This window comes from Ciconia boyciana, chromosome 5 (assembly GCF_034638445.1).
Source record: "Ciconia boyciana chromosome 5, ASM3463844v1, whole genome shotgun sequence".
In the NCBI taxonomy this organism is placed as follows: Eukaryota; Metazoa; Chordata; class Aves; order Ciconiiformes; family Ciconiidae; genus Ciconia; species Ciconia boyciana.
The window spans coordinates 13,550,008-13,572,425 of record NC_132938.1 but is presented as its reverse complement, the minus strand read 5'-3'; the positions used below and the strand labels follow the sequence as shown (position 1 = coordinate 13,572,425).

General features: G+C 38.0%; 1 protein-coding gene and 1 long non-coding RNA gene across 8 annotated transcripts in view; one reads left to right on the top strand and one right to left on the bottom strand.

Moving 5' to 3' along the window:
• The window catches only part of KIAA0232 (KIAA0232 ortholog), a 73,560-nt gene extending 58,321 nt beyond the window's left edge, over positions 1-15,239 (top strand). For 4 of the 6 annotated variants that reach the window (XM_072863281.1, XM_072863283.1, XM_072863278.1 and 1 more), the window contains 4 exons: positions 9,186-9,267; positions 11,548-11,645; positions 12,612-12,756; positions 13,653-15,239. In XM_072863281.1, coding sequence (XP_072719382.1) covers positions 9,186-9,267; positions 11,548-11,645; positions 12,612-12,756; positions 13,653-13,693 — 366 coding nt within the window. In that variant the 3' untranslated portion in view covers positions 13,694-15,239. Of the gene's footprint in view, positions 1-9,185; positions 9,268-11,547; positions 11,646-12,611 lie in introns of all 6 variants that reach the window. The other 2 variants (XR_012042817.1, XM_072863280.1) reach the window with 2 other exon arrangements.
• Positions 6,400-22,375, bottom strand: LOC140652465 (uncharacterized). 2 transcript variants are annotated; one of them, XR_012042819.1, is made up of 4 exons: positions 22,347-22,375; positions 15,809-15,914; positions 11,783-12,004; positions 6,400-8,222 (listed from the first exon to the last, which is right to left on the bottom strand). It is a non-coding gene; the product is annotated as an uncharacterized lncRNA (long non-coding RNA). The 2 variants fall into 2 exon arrangements; XR_012042818.1 differs by lacking the exon at positions 6,400-8,222 and having other exon boundaries at positions 9,473-12,004.
• Between the last annotated feature and the right edge of the window lie 43 nt (positions 22,376-22,418).

Sequence of the window (22,418 nt, the reverse complement as noted above, 5' to 3'; positions counted from 1 at the left end):
TAAGTTAACGGCAATGAAATGGCTCAAAATCTTTTCTGGAGTCTGGGAACCTTCTGGGTTTGCGTCAGGCCCTGCAAAAAGAGTCACCAAAAACATTAATAAACTTAGACTGTAAGAACAGATTCTGGAATTACCTTTTACCAGTAGTAAGCAGAATCTAACTTCATCATGCAGTAGGACATAATGAATGAACAAATGGTATAATACAGTTATTTGTGACAGCAGGAGTCTAAAGTTCCTTCCAGCCCTTTTCAGATCTCCTTTCTGGATGCTTAGTGCCCCATGAGGATGTTTATTCTCATCTTTGCGTCAACCACTTATCCATTCAAGAAAGTAGTAAGTGTCTGGTATAAAAGAAGTTTACAGTGGCTCCATAGTTTATGGTAGCTATGAGGCTTGAAAAAAACTTCGGTACTGAATAGTGCTCAGAAAGCTGTGGTATTTTATTTTCTTTAAGTTCCTTAGTACAAGAGGAAAACTTAACTGCTTCCCTTGCTCAGGTGACATGATTTTGTAGGCATTTTTATAGCTTCAAAATTATAAGCCACTAAGAATACAAAGGACTGACAACCGTCTCGGCAGTCCAATTTGGTTGGCAATTAAGCTCTTCCTAGGGAGCTTGAGGGGCCTGATTACAACCTAAACTCAGAAAGACTGGATTAACTAGTCCTCCTGTATCTAGCATGTCTCAAGAGGACGTGTGCACCTCTGGGCTTTTCTAAGAGCCATTAGTGTGCATCTGAAGATACCAGGCTTTTTGGCTTGAGAACATTTATCTAAATTTATTATTGTAGTTAAGTCTGTCTGTAAAATAAGAGGGTTTTTAAGCATTAAAACAATTTTAATATGTTGGTTATGAAGTAAACTTTAATCAGTAAATAGGATGACTATATTGTGTGCAGGAAGGGTGCAAATGTCATGCAAGTATGTCTTCTGTGTGTGAACTTTCCTCTTTTTAAGAGTGATATTATTTATTTTCATGAGCATTGAATAAAATCGATATAAAATACCTAGAAGTAGAACAGTTTAGGAGAAGCATTATTCCTGGACACCCCACACATACATGCATGGGAAAAAGAGTTTTAATTTTAGCAGAGGCTATGGAATTGACTGATTAGTATAGCTCAATATTTGTAAAGGATTTTTTTTTTAAATTAAACTTCTGTGTTTCCTTTTACTGACTTATGATAAAAATTAAAGTTACTGTTTCACTCACTGTTATCTCGGGTATGAAGTTTGAGTTGTGTTCTGAGGTACCTCCAATATTTTTGCATACATAATGGGTGTGAAAATACTGTTGTGGACCATGGTGTAAAGGTAAAACATTCTGGTTTGCATCACATAAACTTGAATTATATACGTGCTGTGCAAACACACATCTTTGAATACCTCCTATTTATAAGACTGTAGGAGAACCTGGTTCAGTTTCCTCTCTCTTACCTTCTATATTAGAGCACTTCTTTTAGACTTGTAGAATATTTTGCAGAAGGAATTTGCTGATAGCTCCTGCAGAAGTTCTTCAAGAGTGAATGGTATTTATATACCTAGCTTTAAGATTAAAACACCCCCCCCCAAAAAAAAAAAAAACCAAAACCCAAACACCCCTCCTCCAAACAACAACAACAAAAACCCACCAAAAAATACCCACTGAAGTACAGTCCTTTTTCTTCCAAGTAAATGGTCTTACCATTTAGCTGTGGAGTCATGGGTAAGTACACAATCTGGTCCAGTTAATGGTCTCTGAATGTAACAATGCTGAATCTCTTACCAACAAATTTTATATGGGCTCTGATCTAGTAGGTGTGCCCTAAGAATGTTTATGCTATTAAGTCCTTGACATAGGTAAAGGGACTTGTGCTTTTTGTTGGGATTGGTACCAAACTTTTGAGGTCCGAACATGGCTAGGACAATGCATTTGGGGATGAGAAAATTTTACTGGCAAAAAACATAAGTGTTCATGGATCTCTTGACTTAATTGGCCTGTTAGATTTGGTGAGGTACTTTGCTTGACTGGAGTAATGCAATGTAAGTGTGTAACTCCTTTAGGAAGGACTGTCAAGAGAGGAAGGGAAGAGGGGTGCCTTACATACATTGGTTCTGAGGTCAATAGTGTAGGAGATAACCTGCCATAAACCTAGGTAGTGATAAGAGGGAGACAAAATTCAGGGGAGTCTGCTTTATGGCTTAAAATCATGAGAATCAAGTGGGAAAAACATTCAAGAGCACGTAGAGTCATCCACATACAAAGCAAAGGACTTCATTGTAAAAGAGAGAGTAACTTTGGGGCTATCTGAGAAAGGATTGGTCCTTTCTCAGATTGGTCCTTTCTCAGCACATTGGATATGTGCTGATTGTGGCAGATGATGAAAAGACCTACAAAGACTCTGAGCTCTAACTTTCTAATTAATAAGACAACAATTTGCTGAGATTTTGAAGGATGAAATTATCTTGTATGAGAGGGACCTTAAAAAGATGGAGTTCACAATGACAGTATAAAAATTGTTAGTAAAAAACCCAAGGTATAAAGTAAGTCAACAAAATAAAGATTTGGTACACCTGAAAGTCCTAGAAGTAAATCAGAAACTGAAAACATGACTGAAAGATATTTCTGAGACAGAACTAACAAGCTTGGAAAGCTATGAAAAGACAATGTCAAAAAGGTACTGTTCAGTGTGGTTTTTTGTCATTGTTTGAATTGTTGGTGAAAATACAATTAGGCAAAGGAGTAGTACAGATAAATTACACTGTTTCATCTAGTCATAGCAATATTCAGCTAAATGTCATGAGGAGCAGCAACTAATTTGAAAAAAGCCTAGTAGAATACTTGCCTGAGAACACAGAGAAGATAGAAAATATATGGAAGACATACACATTTCCATCTTTTTAAAGAGGAAAATGGGACCTGGGGTATTACCAATGACTCTCTTAAATTTCCTAGGTAAATGTTTTAACCAATAAATGGCATGGATGCATGAGAAAGTGAGAAAGTTTCTAAGTATTGGTTTTGGCAAAAAGACTGCACACTCAAAATAACACAGTGGCTTACTAGAGGACAAGGAAGATGATTAATTTTTCTGGTCTGGGGAGTAAAATACATGTTTATGAAAATCCCTGATGATATCAAACTGGGAAAGTCTGCAGTTACACTGAAAGACAGGATTAGACTCAAAAGGTTGTTAAATTGGAGAAATGGTCTGAAGACTAAAATGCAATCCAGCAGGTACAAATACAAAGAAAATAATAATCCTCTTCACAAACACAGTGTGAGGAGTGACAGGCGAGGAAGTGATGTGAAACAGAAAAGCATCTTCAAGTAGATCATAAGCTGAGGTAAATCAGCAATAACACAGTGCAAAAGACAGCATTGTGATATATAAATAGGAAAGTCCTTCTGTAAGAGCGGAAGGAATTGCTCTTCTATAGCTGGAGCTAGAAAGCCTTCTCCTGGAGTACTGGGCTCAGCTCCCATTACCTTGTGTCAAGAAAGATGTCCTGAGGAGACCAACGCAAAGATCACTACTTTCAAAAACAGAGTGAAGGAACTGGGGTTGTTTTATCTCAAAAAAAAAAAAAAAAAAAACCAAAAAAAACAACTTGAAGAAGAACCCAGTAGTTTTGCAGAAGCCATGTTCATAGTTATAGGAGATAAGGAAAAAGCTGTGCTTGTCCTGTAGGCTCTGGTAAACACAAAGGAAGTGGATGTGATGACCTAAATCACAACAAGGGAAAATGAAGAAAATTCTAACCAGAAAATGAGCTTACTGTAAGGCTCAATTATTTTTAGAGAAGCAGTGGAAATTCTGTCTTGAAGAGATTTAGGGTGTAGGAATAGTGCATTGTAGTTGATTCCGGCTTTGTGCAAGAGTAGAAACTAGATGATCTCATAGGGTCCCTTACACATATATTGCAGGGAAATTTGAGAATTAAGTGACTTCCAAATAGGTTTTAAGAATATAAAGTCTAGACTGGGCTCCCCTGGTTCATTTTTGACTAGCTTCTTGAGCCGGATATATCTTCCCTGGGGTAGCTGATGAACTAAAATTAGGATCTGATCTTTTGGAATGGGACTCAATGGGTTCATTGCTGCTTTGACTTCTATTTTATTTTATTTTTATTTTATTTTATTTGACTTCTATTTTCTTCTTCTTTTATTATCTTCTTCTATATCTTCTTCTATTTTCTTCTTTTATTTTTTATTTTATTTGACTTCTATTTTATTAATTATTCATGTGTTTCTTGTATTCCTTCTGATAGTAAGGGGTTGCAGAACAGGTTCAAGGAAATTTGTACTTACAGATTAATATGACTTTTACTTTTTCTACAATTGGTTATGAAACTGTCAGTCATAACACTTCAGATAATATTCAGATCCTAATGAGGCTTTAGTGTTTATTCTGTTCAGATTCTGCAAAACTCTTGTCACTGCCCCAATCCGTGTCAGCATGCATTCTGAAAGTGTAGAAATATTCAATGCTGGCGTTTTCAAATTAGTATCTAAAGTCCAAATAGTCTGTCCTGAAAGCCATAGAAAGATGCCTTTTCTTAGGCATCCCAAATAGTCTATCCTGAAAAGCATAGAAAGATGCCTTAAAACTTTTCATAAAATACTGGAAGTGCCTTTTTTTTCAAGACCTTCAGGCAGATGGTACTTAAAACTGTAGACTCTGAGAAGATGCTTTGCATATATTTTGCTTGAAGAATAAAGTTCTGGACAATGTAACTTTTCTAACTAGCAAATGATTAATCTGCCATATGAACTTGCTGTGGACTTTTTGTCTGTAACTTTAGGGAAAGACTTGTGATGGAAGCAAGGAAATCAAGAAGAATGATTGCTACCTCCATAGAAAATAGTTAGTTAAGGAACAGCAAAAAAAATCATACTAATATTTCCCCGTGTGCAGATTGTTGATAAAATAAGATTTAAGTTCTTAAGCACATCCTATACCAGTACTTGTTGGAGAAAAAAATGTGTTGCATATTCATAAATGCTCTCTAAGAAATTTATTTGAGGTTGCAAAATAAAACTATCTGTTATTCTCTGCCAAGAAGAAAGAATAATTTCTTAATGAGCTACTTGTATGAGCAATCAAGCTCTTACCTGAGGAGGAATTTTTAATATATATATAAAACTAAATATAAATAAATATTGTGGGGTTTGTTTTTTTTATTTTATTTCTCAATATGAACTTGCCTTTTACTACCTCTGTATACATAAGGAGAGGGGGGAGGAACCCCCCCTCCCTGCCCCCTCCATATTTCTCCTACCTTTTGTTCCTTGGCTTTTCTATCTGCACATTTATCATTTGGGTAATAGAACCTCATATTATGGATGTGACAGTACCAGGTTTATCATTTTATCATATGAATGGGTCTTTTTTTCTTGAATTCTGCTTTCATACTTCTAGAGCTGGTCTTTCCCAACTTTGGTAGTCACTGTTTCCTCACCTGCCTAAATGCCCCTGTCAAAGATGTTCCTAAAAGTTGGCTTAGTATCCTGTCATACAGAAACTACAGTTAAATTTTATCTTATGTCAGCAAACCAACAGTCCCACTCAAATGGGCTGTTTATTGGGCCGCCTACTGGTCACAGTTGAAAACCGTGGTGTTGGATATGTCCCTTGCTGTAGTGAGTATAGAACAATTTACACAACCAAAGCAAGCAAAAGAGTAAAATGCTCCTCCTGGGCCTTCGTTCTGGTAGGCCCAGCTCCACAGTCTGAAGTGTGTTCACTGAAGCAGCTTGTCCTTGTCCCCAGATCAATATAAGATGATATTCTGCTGCATTCTCGCAATACAGCTTCATCAGCTAATGAATACGTATTGCTCTCCGTAGCAGTTTTGCAAAGAAAGCAGCAATACAATAGAACTGTGTAGAACAGGAATCTTCCTTGGCTGCTTTATTTCAAATATGTGTGTGAGTGGAAGAGGTGAGGAAAAATCTCATCAGCAGTAGGAAATGGCATTCATGGTGCAGGAAACAATCTTTCACTTCTCTGCTTGTTTTCCCTTTTTTCAATTGTGTCCTTAACAAAACACTGAATTGCTATTCCATCGTGATGCTGGAGATCGAATACGCTGTTTAAAATGGTCATTATCCACTTAAGCTCACAAAATCTCTCCTTCATGTTAGCTACTTTACTCCAGCTAGATTACAGAGTCGTTTCACTGTAATTTGATCTTTGAAGCAGCACTAGAATTTTTAGTTGAAAAAAACCAATACTTGCTTTTATTCCTTTAGAAAGTATTTGTACTGATGTTTGCAAAGAATGGTTGTTCTTTTGTATACCAGAGGTTTCAGTTGAGATTTTGGATAAAAGACCTAAGTGGGCAGCCCTGCTGTTGTATGAAGTTCTTAGGAAGGTTCATTTGAGAAAACAGACATAAAATGATGTCGGAAGGAGCAGATGTGAGCTAGATACCAATGAAAAACATAAATGCTATTTAAAGTTTTGAAACTATTTTACTCTTTCAAACTCTTATACAAACAATAGCAAACATTAAAATTATTTTTTTCTGCTGTTGGCTTAACTCTCAGTAGGGGACAGATGAGAGGGGGACAGAAGTAGAATTGAAGTTTTAGTTTTTGCGTGTAACTACACAATTCTGACCTGAATCTACTGAAAATTCGCAGACAATTGTGACTGAAATCTGCCAGGACTTGGGGGGAGGAGAATCTTTCATAACTGTAACATTACCATAGTGTTTGTGCTAGTGAATGCTAAAGTCCTCAAGTGATTTTACATATCCTCAACGAGAAGCTCTAAGAGAAGCCTCAGTTACCATATGTCTAGCTGTAAAACAAGGAAGGAAACCCATCAGTCTTCTGTCAGACCTGCAGCAAGACTAGAGTGCAACAGCATTGCAGTTGGTTTTGCCTTGTCTTTGAGCTGTACTTAAGAATAAAGTAAAATAAATATGAATAGTTTAAGTAAAATAAATATTAATAGTTTCAGAGAGGAAAGACTTGCAATTTCTAATCCTAGTACAATTGAGAATAATAGCTATTTAGATGGGTAGCTGGGAAATTTATTAAAACTTTTCATAAAATACTGGAAGTGCATGTGAGTATGTGTGAGAGGAGGAGGTGGCATAAACTGAAAATGCAGTTTGGAAAGGAAGGTAGAGTCATGGAACTATTCTGGAGTTGGTGTTTCTTACTTGCTAATTAAGGGTACTTCTTTAATTTTCAGAAATTTTCATGATGAGAGACTGTACAATTGTAGTAAACACCTAAGCAACTGTAGGAGAAAATGGTTTTCTTCAGTGAATGTATAAAATGGATGTCAGCTCGTGTCCCCCATCACCTCCCAAACAAAACCCCCAAATGGCTGTAGTATGGATACCACGTCTTTATATCTGTCCTTTTGCTTTACACATCTGACCTTAATGCTGGTTTGGAAGTAACACAGGTCATTCCACAAGGGTCAGTGTGGGGGCAAGAGGGCCAGGTCTGAGCTCAGACTGAAGCCCTGCTGGGCTCCTTCTGCATGCAGCCAGAAGATGTGTCTCTGGCTTTCTCTAACTCTTCTGGTATTGAGGCAGTGATGGAAGGACATGGGAGCCGAGGCAGCTTGCAGCCAGAATCAGTTCAGTCACTGAGCCATCCTGAAGCAGATATGATGTAGGCTCTGATGATGACTTAGCCCGGGAAGCAAGACCTCTGTAGCTTGTTATACCCTGTCAGACTCAAGCTGGCTTTGCTTGTAACCCGCTATGGTTCATCCAGCTTATCGTGTGTGCAGATATGAGTGCAGGTGTGACACCAGCGATGTGGGAAACTTTGAAGTTAATAAAGCATTGTGTCTGTGGAGTTTAGATGCCTCTATCTGTAGTCAACAGCAGAGTGAGGCTTCCATGATGGAATTTCTTTGTAAATGCACATATTTCTTATGAAGTCCTGCTTCAAATACCCTTGAGCTTTCTATTTTTTTTTCTTTGTTTCTTTTTTCTTTTTTTTAAACTATGGTTTAACTTTCTAGTTAAACCTGGAGTTGCTGTTTGAGCTTTTGGAGGGTGGTTCCAAAAGGACTATTCCTTGGTGTTACAAGAGGAAACCAGCATGGATAATTTCAGTATTCATTATAGCAGAATTTCTTGGGGAAAAAAGTTTGATCTGGCAGACGCTTCTGAATACAACACTCTTGAGCTGCTTATTTGGTTTGAGAGGGACTTCACTTTATTACTTAAGCATTTGTAAGTTTAGGTTCTGTAGGTTTGTCGTTCTACAAAAGAGGAAAAAAAGGCGACGTTAACATTTTCCATCCTTAAACGTTCTCAGGTTTACAGAGGAGGAAGCTGGATAGAAACTCAGTGTCGATGCTCATTTGTTAATGTTTTTTAGTAGCTAGTTGCACTATAGTTTGTTTTTGAATCATTCTATCTAATATCTCTAGGGGATGTTAAAAGCCAGCATCAGCTTTTGAAGGTTAATGGGGTCACCACAGATGCAGTCATAAAACTAGGGACACATCTGTTGTGACAAGCCTTTGGTATTTTAGCCATGTCCATTAATTTTACAAGGAAAGGGCTCTGGTAAATTTAAATTAGCATTAAAATGGCGGGGGGGGGGGGGGGAGTATTTAGGCATTTTTAGTGAGTAGATTGAGATTATTTTTGGCATAAAGACAAATTATTAATCATCCTCATAACCAGTTTTTCCTCATGTTGACACATTAATTCTCTAGTTTAATTTTACGTTATCCCATTGATGGTAATGGTACTGCTAATTCACCCTTCCAGACTTTAAACATTAAATTTTGCCACTTTTTGTTTGCTTTCTTTTCTGTTTTCTTTTACACTGAACTATTTGTCGTGTTGACTAATGTTGTTTCGTTGTATTTTCATCTCTTGGGTGGCTATCTGATCTCTCTTGTTTTGTACTTAGATTGTACAGTGTAGGGCTGCAATTTATCTTTTTGTTCTGGATTTGTACAACTCTCTATCGGCAAAGTATGAGCCCCTGCATGGAGTTCATACTGAGTATAAGAGTTCAGATAATGGATGTTCTATTGTAGTTTGACAGTCCTTTCCCCTTAGTATTAGAAATTGAACAATGTGACCTATAAGACCTAGCAAATTGGTTGTAATACCAGAGTTTCCTCCTTTACATGTAAGTATATTATTTATGGCATAACGAAGTGTGATTATTGTCTAAACACTTTCCTATATTGAATACTAATCTGCAGAGAATGAGTGGCAGCCAGGAAAAGCAATGCTGGTGGGAAAAGGCGCTCTATTCTCCCCTTTTTCCTGCATCACAGTGTGAAGGTAAGAAGCCATGCCTGTTTGAACTGACTTGCTGTTGCACCTGTGCTAGAATGAAATGCTCTTTCTTATGGATTTGAATTGTTGCAGATGGATTGGAACTACCATCTGTATTTTAAAAAAAAAAACAACAGTAAACTTCCACAATAAATTCTCTTACCTGAGAGAGAACTGGGATGCTTCAGTTACATTTGTAATAGATCTCTAGCATGCTTCTAAATAGTTTTTAAACAAAAGTGCTTTTAAAATAGTCTTAACTCTTATGCAAATTTACTTAATTCCAGAGCTTGGAGTTAAATAAATAGAATATTAATCTCTGACTCTGGAAATACTTCACTACATTTTTGAATATGTTTCAACCTGAAAAATACTTATTAGGTAGCTGATTTTATAAGAATGTGAAAACATGATAATTACCTTTTATGGGTTTGCATAAATAACATGCCAGTTATTCAGTGAATGTGTGGAATTTCTCTCAAGATGGGAAGGAGAGGGATTTGTCTCTTGGCCACTCCTTTCACAGTGACAATCTGGGAATTTTTCTGTCCCACACAGAGGGTAAGTCCAGTCTTGGTAGGCAGGCTGCTCGCAAGCGGAAGCAGGTGTGCTTCCAGCACTTGCTGTTGCCTCCCAAGAATTTGTAGCATCTGACAGCTGGCCCAAGCTCAGGTTTTCAGGGGACAGGCAAGAATCCAGACTGCTTTTTTTTGCCTGCATACCAATTTACCTTTTCTGGGGAGAGGCAAGAATCATAGAACCATAGAACTGTTTAGGTTGGAAAAGACCTTTAAGATCATCAAGTCCAACCGTTAACCTAACACTGCCAAGACCACCACTAAACCATGTCCCTCAGCACCACATCTACACGTCTTTTAAATACCTCCAGGGATGGCGACTCAACCACTTCCCTGGGCAGCCTGTTCCCGTGCTTGACAAGAAGCTAAATAAGAACATTCTGTATGCCGAATTGACAGGCTATCTGATGCTTTCTGTTGGTAGAGGCTCAGTGCAAGAAACTTTTGATCAGAGACCTGGTTCCTTAATAATCTGCAAGTAGATTAGCCAGTAATTATTACTGAACTATTTTTGGAGTACACCTTAAAGTGCAACCGATAAACAGTGTTCTTGGTGCCTAAATGCCCTTACTGTGGTGTTTAGGACAGTTTGGGTTACTTTCAAGAACATCTTAACTTACTTCACTCCCAACTATAGAAGAGTGTTTGCACAGTGAAAGAGAATAGATTGATGCCTCCAGGACTTTGATTTGCCTCCTGGACTGGTCACAGAACCTCTGATATTAGAAGAAAACTCAGTATTTACAAAGTAGAGATATTTAGTGTCCTTTTGTAATGTGTTTTTTTTCCCCACAGTGATAATTGCAGAGGTGTTATTGGTGTACTGGCAGATGTAGTGATTCACACTCCTGAGTATGTATTTTACACAGTAATCCTGGAATTGCTGTGAGTGAGTTGTGTCATCTTTTTGCTGACCTCCGCTGGTGAACCTGTGTAACCGCAGTGTTTCACCACCTGACTTTGTCAGAGGAAGGCAGCATATACAGTACGAAATACTGTGGAGTCCAGAACCTGCTTGATACAGTGGCAGAATTTCTGTGAAGTAGAATAGTTCCAGGATTTCCACTTTTAGACTAAGTTTAACAAAACTAGAACTTTATGCTCAGAGCTAATGTTATTCTGTCACAAATCATTAGCAGTATCCAGTTTTCTGTATGGGTATTTTTTATATATGGATATTGATGCATGTGACCCATATATATTGATATATGTTTATATTCTATATGGAAGTTTACTCTGGTAAGTAGAAACTACAGCCATTCACATCAACTTCTTTTGGGTTTTTTTGAGCTTCAGTCAGGATCAGGCTGCTGTTGCAGTATATTTTGTATGGGTATAGAAAGAGGAATGATCTAAAACACTGTGCAGTATCAGAACTGAAAAATGTACTGAACCATTTACAATAAAAAAGTAATTCTTGCTCTTTGTAGCTCACAACTTTAGATGTTTTCATTAAGTAGCTTCTTTTTATTATTATTTGGTTATCCAGGTAAGATTTGATGAAGCTTCCATAAGGTATTATGCTTATCTCTTTAAGGATGTCAAACTATAAAATCCCCCACAAGCACAGAGTTTACATGGCTTAGAGTGTGAATTTCAAGAATACTTCTCTAGATGCTTTCATTTTGGCTAACTGTAAATAACAGTGTTCCTCAATTCTGTTTTTTCTTCTTTTTCCTCTGAAATACCCCCACAAACACAATGTAAGAGTGTTACACAAATGCCAAGGGAGAGAATGGTGTAGGAGAATTTGCAGATGTAAAGGAAATATCCAATGATGATGAACATCTTTTAGATTTTAATATGGTAAGTGTGTCTTCGGTTTGGGGGAGGAGGTTTTTTGTTTATTTTATAAGGGTCATTTTATAACCTTTCATGACAGTTTTCAGTCTGGCCTCAAATGAAATTCCTATGAAAACCTTCAAAAGCATTTATTTCCTTACTTTGTGTTTTAATCTCTTCTGTGTCTTGAGCGTTCTTCTGAAAACTCCTTAGTGTTGTACTTCGGGGAGTATAGCCCTTTGTACAAAGGGTTGTACTTCAAGTAGCTAAGCAAACTCCGTTTCCTTTGGGAACACTTGGCTTTTGCTTGTCGTGTGGGTTAAACATGCATCTTTTCTTCATCAACTTCTAATGTCAGTAAGCGTAGAGTGGGCTGATGTGCCCTGTGAAGGCAGAAGGGACCAGTAAATAAAGGCGTAAACATAATGTATGCTGAATTCTGTCCTGCTTATGAACAAAAACCTGATTTTTTGCTGTAGGGGAAATCTTAATGTACTCATACACTTACTGATACACTTTTAAACTTCATAGTGATGATAGCACTTAAATTGACGCTGTGACATGCTTGCTATAGCTTTACCAATTCAGCCGAAAATATATTGGTTTTGCTTTTGAAGTTCAGTCAGATCTGTGCTGTGTTTTCTTGGTATTTAATACTTACTACCAAATTTTGGAGATAACTTTTACAGTCATTTTCTAACATGACCTGTGATCACGCTGCATTCTACCTGCGTTCACTTTTGATTCTCTTGCTCTTTTGTGCAAATGCTAAAATGAAGGAATAGGAAAAAATAATAAAGGCCCCACCTTTTTTCCCTGCTGTTCTGCTGTCCTTTCTACATAGTGGACTAAGTCAGGGAAGTGGAGGACTTGCCCTGTAATCGTGACATCTCTCTTGAACAACTACAAAACTATATAACCTCCCAGCTCAGAAAAAAGCAAGCATGTTTTTTATTGTTCCCCATCAACACTGTCAGTTTAAATCCTTAGGTTTCTTCTGTTTATGAAGCAAGATGTGCAGATGATATAAATGCTGAGGCAAAACCAAATGGCTTCAGGAAGAAGATCTACTCCAGTGATAGCTCCAGCTCTGAAGACACAGCTTCAGAAGGTGGAAGTGAATGGGCTGATCCGTGTGAGGAGGAGCTTTTTTCTCGAACTCAACTATAAAAACTGCAGAGTAGAACAGATGGTTTAAAAGTAACATGAGATGGAAAACTATCCTTCTTGAGGGTCTGTAGCTCTAAAACAACAACTTGAGTTTCCTCTTCAGTTAATGGATTCAGATGTGTATTTATCTTTCTCTTCTTGCTTATTTTATAGATGAGGACACAGCTGTCCTGTTGAAGATTTTTTTTTTCCCCAAAAAAAACCTGTTAAATTCTTGGCTATTTGAACTAGACTAGATTGTGTTGTCAAATCAAGAATGGATGTGCATGTGCTTGTCTTAGTAGTACCACTGCTTTTTTGCATCTTAATTGCAGTTATTTTCATTCGTAACTGTAGCCCGACCACTATTACTATCTTCTTAGCATCGCAGTGTCTACAACTACTTCTGCTATTCAGAGACTTCAGCTTTCTGCACATTAGGCTTTGTTCTTTAAGAACTGGGAGATAAATACTTAACACTGTAATCTATCAGTGCCTTTCTGAATGCAGGAGAAAAGCATGAATGACTTGTCCAGTCTTCATTCAGTAAATCTCATAACTTTGAAGTAGGAACAACAGGGTTGTGCTTTAGAGACTTACAGAAACTGTGTTTTCTATCCTATGATTCCCCCCTCCCGCAAACCAACACTGAGGATACCATGGTTTGTATTTTTGCTAACTGGAGAAGCCAAGGATTATTTGTAGGTATGGAGGCAATGTGGGGTTTTTTTTCCTTTTTTTTCTTTTTTTTTGTCCTTTTTAGCAACTTGCCAATGTGGGGCAGATGTTCAAAAAGTAACACCAAAAATAACAAACCACTGGGGTGATGTGTGGATTGTTGTGAATTTTGTAACGAGTAATGAGAATGTTGTCTTGTTGCAGATGATGGCATTCATGTAACCTGCAAAAGCATCCTGTACTGAACTTGAGCCTGAATGACTGAAACTATCTAAAATGCTCAGAGCGTTCAATGTTTTAAATGCAAAGGGTCAGTGCTTCACTTGAAAGAAATCCTGTGGCTGCTGCAGTTAGCTGCTGTTGTGGCTGTAATTTAGTAAATCTCGTAGTTCATTTTGTGTTTCTGAGAGAATGTGTGGGGCAAGTTACGTGTGTGGTGGGTGGGGGTAGGGAAGGTGATGACTTACAACATACATGTGTGATTGCAGTAGTGATTGTTGCTTTATGTGACTTGCTTTTAAGTTTTGTTAACTTAGAAAGTCAATACATTGTCAAGTTGCATCTGTACAAGACTATCAACTCCTTGTGCTTTTAACACATTATGCAAAATGTGTAAGCCAGGAGGAGCAATATTTGCAAAACTAAACGTTCTAAGTTTTTACCAACTCATAGTTTAAAAAACAACAAGCACTAACTAGTCTATACAATAGCAGCATGTCTGTAACATCAGGAAGTGCAGAAAGTCCAATACTGACTTGAAAAGCTTAACCATCAATTTTGACAGGCAATAAACCTCATGAGAACTACAGCTGTTCGAAATGTGAGCTGAACTGCCTTTGAAGTATGTTCTGTGCTAGAAAGGTTTTCTGAGTAACTGGGTTTTGTTGCCTTTATTCAATTGATAATGTAGGAATTGAAATACGTGGTTGGAAAACCATGCCATTCTTTGGGCAATGCTTTGTTGAGATCCTTACTTAAAATTGGCTTGGTTTGTCCTTACCCAGGGACTTTCTTTTGGTCCTCCTCTTAGACTATGTTTTAGGGTTTGTATTCATACAACAAATCTTTTGACACTTTACAGTTTCTTTCCTTAATTTATTTGCAGACTTTGGATAGATTTTTATATATTTTACTTTCTTCTGGAGCTTCCTTGAGAGGTTGTTTAGCACCTGCACTGAGAACTAGTTAACTGTAACATGAAAGTAAAAAAGAACTTTACACACAAATTCTTCAAATCACTACAGTGAAGAATGGAATAGAACTTCATTCGAGAACAAGAAATGACCAAATGGACATATTTCAAACACAAACTTCAGCTCAGTTAATTCTGGCTAGAGCTGCTTCTTTGGTAAGAAAGGGCTCAAAACCAACAAAGGTGTTGCTTATAGTTACATTGTGGCATGTAATAATTCCAGCACCTTTGGGGAAAATAAAATCGTGTATTGAGCTTGGGCAATAACAAATTGTCTTTACTTGTTTTCATAGTTTAATGGCTAAAGCTCTAAAGCTTTCAGTGAGAGTTGGAAGTGTGGTTTTTCGTTTTTCTGTATGGATAGAAACACACACACAACAACAACAACAAAAGCATTAAAGGTTGGCGTACGCTGAACCGCACTGTGGTATGAAGCGCATTGCATATCCATAGCACTGAAGTATCAGTTTTCCATTCCTGGGCTGAAATTTGTTTCTACTTTTTGCTTCAAGTGGTTGTATTGTTCTGATTTCACGTACACCAGAGTAACTGATTTTGTTTTCTTGTGGAGTTACTTAACACCGAATAAAAATATAAAAGGACAATTGGATGGTGTGTGTGTGTCTTCATTTTCTTTGTCTAACATATATAACTTAGATATAACATGACAGTTAAGAATTAAACGTTCTGGAGAGAGAGCATGAGGTATCTAATTTGGGAGTCCTTTCATTGCTATAATTTTTTAATCTATTTTTTTATTCTTTTTCAATACAATGCAGGAAAATTAAATACACTATGTATGTTCTTAAAAAAAAAAAAAGACAAGAAAACAAAATAAGCTTAGTCCCCACTTCAGTTATTTCTACAGAAAATGTCACAATCTCATTCCAAAAATTAAGTTGTAATGACAACTTCATGTTTAGAGAACACGAGACGTCTTTCAAAAAAAAAAAAATTAAAACCCAGACCCTCTCTGACATATCAAAGAACATTTATATAGTATGGGATCTAAATTAGCAGACTTTAGTTCTGCTTTCAACTTGTACTCAGCCATTGAAATGGTCAGTATCTCACTTCTACTTTTAGAAAAACTGCATCTGTGACGAGAAAATACATACTCCTAACCCCATGGCCAGACCTCCTCTTATAAAAAGGCGAAAAGACATACCCAGTTTTGAACAGCTTACATTCAGCTTGGTGGAGATGGGCATCATGTTGCTGTAAGTCTACAGCCACAATGACTTGGGATTCCATGTCGAATGATTGCAACTGCCCTGAATTAGAAGTGCAATGAAAACAACACATAAGTACACACTTGGGAAATAATGGAAAATAGTTGCTCTGTAAGGTCCTGAATACTTTTGTTCATTAGTATCTACCATGCTTTAAACTTTCAAAGGCATAAATTATTTTTAATTATTTCTTAAATACAGCAGAAGGAGTGTATTTTCATTGTGTTTATTGGAGATGCTTGACAAAAGAATTAAATTTGATCAGCCAGGCCTTTCAATTGTCGTATCTGAATTATTAACTCCATATATCCTAAAGAATTAGTTTCCAATGTAAACAATGCTTCTATCATGCAAAAACCACTGCATAGTCCTTGGCAGCAATTGCATCTGTCAGTGGTAGGGCAGGCTTTAAATGCATGTCAAACCGTGCCTTCATGGGAGTGCTGTCCGCAGTGAATACATGGAAAGGTACTGCGGCTCCTGGAGAGCCAGTCTTGCCAGGATTCCGTGACAGTAACTTGTTCTTTTCCTGCCAGGACCAGTATATTGAAGTATTATCCCCAATGAATTCATCATCTACCTTTCACATGCAGCATCTCATATTATTTTATTTTATGACTTGTGAAACTAGTAGCAACAAGGCTCCAGCGGTTTGGGACAAATGAAACTTGTAGCAGCAAGGCTCCAGAGGTTTGGGACAAATGAAACTTAATACATTTTAGCTTTCTACAGTAAGATCCCTTTTCCAGTGTTCAGGTTGCTCTTAAAATGTATTATAATATGCAAGTGCTTATAAATTTTGAGGTACTTCAGTGCTCCAATATGATGATGATGGGATTAAAAGAAAAAACAAAGCTGACTGAGCTGGCAGTGGGTCAGCATGCTGCCGAGAAAAAGTGACTGGGTGGCAAAATACTGGTTTCCCTGCCCTACTTCATTGTCGTGTATAGCTTCACCTATAAAGAATGCTCCGAGGACAGAGACTGAGATGAAAGACTTCCATGTACACGGCCTTCTCCTACCTGACGGTCTTCCTGTAGGGCAAGTGCTTCTGGAAGAACTAACTGTATCTGTTACTGTAATGTATTTGCAACTGTAGAGCCCAGTTAATCCCAGAACATGAGGAGGTGCAAAAGCCATAGTAAGTCGTCCTTTCCCTGTCACTACAAGGCAGGGTCACTTTTATTAACAACAGTAACAGCTATAATATTGCTACAATTGCTTTTCACATAAAGATTTTAGAAATAGTTAATGAAGAAGGCTTAACTGCCCCTCATTTCTGTGTAGACTTTATTTTACTCGCTACAAGAAATGGAGACACAGTGAGATGTAGCAACTCTCCCTGTATCACAGAACTGAACAGTCTCAAATTCTTGAATTTCTTCTAAAATCAACCTAAACAATCAAGCCTATTAAAAAGTATAGATGAGTATATTTTCATATTCATTTCAGTGCTTTTCTTGTTTGTAGCCAGGGAAATGCCCGAGCGAACAGCCGGCACTACAGTACAGCAGCAGTACTGAAAGCAAATACATTAGCACTAGAACAGACTGCCTAAAAAAAGGATGCCACTTCCACCATTAGAGATTTTGAGGAACAAATTAGACAAACATGTCAGAAATTATGTAAGTATGTATATGTACATCCTGCCTCAGGGAAAAACGAGGAACTAAGTGATCTCCAGATTTCTCTGAATCTTGTTTTCCATACAGGAAGAGCTTATATCCAGAAGGGCTATTAAATTGATTCATAGTTTACAGAGAAAAAAGAACCATTAGGTTGCCTATGGGACATTAAAACTTGTGTAGTTTTTCTTTTATTGATCCCAAACTTGTGTTTGAAAAAAGTACAACTTGTGTGTGGTTTACGCCCATTGTCCAAAGAGTAATTTGCCTCATTAATCCCTACCTGCTATGGTGGGCCACCCTGATCCCTTCCAGGTACAGGACAGAAATTGGTATTGAATTTTTCTTTTTTGCACAGTTACTTTATTCATGCAATAATGAATGTTAAGGACTGTTAGCATGCTTTTTGTTCCTAATACCCTTTCGGTAGGATTTTTTCCCTTTTTCTCTTACTTTTTTTTTACATTTCATAATTTCTAGTTTTTGTATTGATGTTTGGCTTTTAATTGTCTTCACTTTGAGATGGGGTTTTAGCCCATCATCTTTTGACTCTGGAACCCTTATCTATTTCACAACAAAGTCTTCTTCAAGAAGTCTCAATTGTCATTCATGCTTTTAAAATATTTTTCGTCCCTTTTTCCTACAATTTTATTCAATACAAAAATATTAAATTCTTTGAAGCACTGCAGATCCATAGAGACATATTAATTGGGTCTGTTATCTGCCCAAATTTAATGTTACTTGGTTTCATTCATCATTACTAGTTCTAGACAACAACTAATTTTTAGTCCAGTACTTCTTTTTTTTCCTAACGAGTTCCAATAGAAAGTTACCACATGTTGGGTGCAATGCCTTTTGTGTTACCAGATTAATCTATTTGCTTTTGGAAATGTAATTTAAATTGTGCTTGCTTAAGAGAATAAATCTGCTATCACATCGCAACTTTTCATTATGCAGCTGTGCATAATAAAAACCTTATTTCCTTCTCTGGTATGACTTAGTGATGAGTTAAGATCCATAAGAGAAGTACTGTGGAGACTTTGTTAGCAATTATTTATGGGCACTTAAGATTCTGCAATTCTGAGATATTAATAAAAGAAGCAGTATTTTTAGTTTGTATAGTCTTACTCCTTCACATCTTATTACTCATTTTGTCTTTCCTAAGCAGCTTGTAGACAGCAATAGAAACATTCCAGTCACACACATCATGTTTCGGTAATACCAATTCAAAGGCGCTGGAAAGTCTCGCACTATCTTCCCCTGCTTTTCCTGCTCTTCATTTTCTTGCTGTCTCATGGAGGGGAACTTTAAACCATGTAAGTCTATTCTTACCCAGTGGTAACAGAAAGGTTAACAGTAATGGTAGTTATAGACCTGGCTTCACTGCCCTCATCCTTTATCAGGTTTACGTTCCTACAGGAGGAGGCAGCCTTTTGGGAGAATTAAATGGCACGTTCTCCAGCTGTTCCCGATTCATCCCAAACCTATTAAAATGGTTTGGTGCACAGACATTCCGCTGCTAGTAGGAATGCCCACGCAGATGGTGGCTGTGCTGGAAATGGCCTGCTATCAAATACAGATGTGCAAAAAGCAGGCAAATATTAGTTTTGTGAGAACAAAATTAATTATTAATTTGAAGTAGGAAAGCATAGTATTCTCCATTTGTCAAAACCCACCATTTGCTTGTGAGGTATTGATATTTTTGATCAAATCATCACCCTGCTCATTGTTACAAGTCAGTAGAAACCTGAATTTATTAATTTTCTGTGCCATATCTATAAAACATGCATTAGTTACTTTATCATACATACAAGTAATTCTGTAAAGCAAGGAGGAAAAAGATCAATGTCTCATCTCTGTTCTAACACCTTCAAGAGAGAACTTTTCTGTCTCTTGGCATGACTACAGAGATAACATCTCTGTATCTCAAGGCGGTAACAGAGATTATCCATCACTTGCTACACTTGGTACACTTGCACTCTTGCTTGTGTGAGCTAGAACTACCTTAAATGACAGTGATGGGAAATGGAAGGAGCTGTTGATCAGCTAGTATTCAATGATGTGCAACAGTTGTATCTTCACAATATGCAAATATTCGGTTAACTAGAGAAAAAAATATTATATTGAAATGTCTTCTAGTTTATGACAGCGAATTACTGACCTCAAGGTGGATAGGGAGCTGCACAGCCGACTGAATGAAGCTCAGTTTGGCTGTCTCTGAAAGCTGCTTGCATCATACTTGGCTTCTGACGAATTAAAATTCAATCTAGATGTTCCCATCTAGTTCTTAAAAAAATTTAAATTAAAAGTTGTATCAATTGCAAAATTGCCGAAGCTTCAAAACAGAACTAAAAGCCTAAGGGGAGAATGATTTCCCACATCTACAGGCATAAGAAGCATGAGGGAAGCTTTCGTTTCTGTTCCTTAACTCTACCTTGTTCGAAAGGAACAAAGGAAGGACTATTACTTTGCATACTTTTCCAATATGTCGTGTATTTTGGAGAAATCAGTGACACAGAACAGAGCACAAACCCTTCAGGCTTTTTTGCAGAGTAACCATAAAACTGGAGTATCAAATTCTGCTGGAATGAATATGAGTTTGTATGACAGGGCTTTTGAATTGAATGTTTTCAAAAAATTAAATTCTCTAGCACTGATCTATTATTAGACCACGTAGATGTTTTTTGCACACTAGGTGAACATCAGTTGCCAATTTGAGGCTGCTCTATGTAGTTCTTCATTTCTACACAACAGCCACAGGCAAGACACTCTTGAACAAAACATCAGGATTTTGTCCCAAGAATTTTTACAAAATTAAGTATTTTACAGGTTTACCCAACTCTGAATCAGTGGCAGAGCACTGATGATAACCACGCTGAGTAAGTGCCACAACTAACTTCTTATTATGCTTTTGAGGATTTGCTTACAACCCATCTATTAAAACAGGAAGACTTGATTTCTCAGCATGCCCTTCTGGATGAACTTTAAATTTTGCACAGCTGAAAACCAAAGGCACTAAAGGTTCCCTTTGTACTTAGTTATGCATTTATACTTCCCGTACCTGGTAGTACCTGTTCTGTTTCCTTTTAATAATTGGGACATGCCACGCTTCCATGAGAGCTAATGGTGTGACGCTGTATTTAGTCACATAATGTCAGCCCTTCAGCTTTTACCAATACAGAGGAATAATAATACACGATACCTGCAGACAGAAACTACGGTATCTCGGATGGAGGATGCTAACTGCTAATGCAAAAAGTCAACTTTTGCCAATAGCTCACAACAACCAGAAATGCTATTTACCCTTTTCCATGAGTTATACAGTCATTCACATGCAATAAAGAATATTTTTTTTTACGTTGATTTTCTGTAAACATTTTGAGGCTGACCCTGGTATTTTTACCTTGCCTAGCACATTGGGAACCTGGTTGTTCTGCGTTTCTTCAGTGCAAAGAACAGTAAGAATTTTATTGTTAATTTTATTGTGAATTTTATTTTTAATTAATACTGAAAAAGGAGTTAGTGACAGTATATGCTCCAAAATAGTATGTCTCTTGCATATAAACAAGTTTATAGTGCTTCAAAGCTGTTTTGCTTTTATTTACCTTCTTTTAATAGCAATATGCAAGCTGTCTTGCAGAGGTAGCAGTGATTTTCAAAGAAAGATATGGAGAAATTAGTGCCAATCTTAATTATGTTGATACCCATCTTAGAAATCCAGCAGAATAAGCACTGAAATTTATCAGTCTCTGACCCAGTCACAGAAAGTATCTGCAGAGGTATAATTTTGGGTTGATGGTAGGTTTTCAGTGCCCAGTTCTCATCTTGATAATGACCTAATTCTAATCTTCATAGCATGGAACTGGTGTCAATGGGGTCATAGTGGCAAGTACTTCCGTAGAAGTTTACCTCAGCCTCTTGCAGTTTATTCAAGTGAAACTGGCCCACATCAAAGCTTAAATAATCATGGTTCTGCTCATCTTGATATTGAACTTATTACATTAACCCAAGTTCAGATATTTCTGCATTTGCTGCACTCACACTTCCAGCTTCAGGGTAGACGTAAGTGGCGTGAGGTAATGAGAGGCTAGTACTTGCATCCTCAGTTAAGATAGGGGACAACTTTATCTTCATCTTTAACCCATTCTAGAGACATGATCACTGAGTCTAGGTGCAAAACGCATATGACCTTTGCAGAAAAAAGCAAGAATGAGTTTCAAAGATGATAAGGAAACATGAGAGCTCTGCTCCTGCAAGGTATTGATTGCTCGTAACTCCTTTGATTTCAGTGTCAGGGTGGAGAGAAGAAGGGGTGTGCAGGATAAGCTGAGTAAGCAAATGCCAAAAGGGAGCACTTTGAGATGGCAGGCAAACATAAGAGAATTGAAAGATAAATCAAACATGCTCGAATAGCAATTGCCATCCTAGAGCTTCCACTTTTGGCATTACAGGTCAGTTCCACAGAGCTCTGGATGCACCTTCACTTGACACCTCAGACCTTCCACAGTCCAAACCTGCAAAAAACCACCAAATTTTGTTTTCCTCTTAAATGCAGCCAGGAACATAAGGGGAGTCCCGCCGCAGACTCGCTTCCCCCGGAGGCCGCCAGCGCGCAGGCCCGGCCGTCCCGGCACAGCTCGGCCGCTCGCGCTGCCGCTAGCGGTAACGCAGGACGGGCTGCAACCGCCCGGTAACGAGAGAGCGCCCCCCCCACCCCAGCGCGGGGCGCGGAACTCCTCTGAAGGAGCGCCCTCAGTTAAAGCCCACCGTTCTGAAACCCCCTCCGCTCCCCGGAGCTACCCCACCGCCTCCGCCGCGGCTAAGCCGGGCGCGCACAACCCGCTCTCACCGCTGGCCCCCACCTCGGGCGCGCTGAGGCGATTCAAAATGGCGCCCAGCGGCCGCCCCCCCGCGTGCCTCC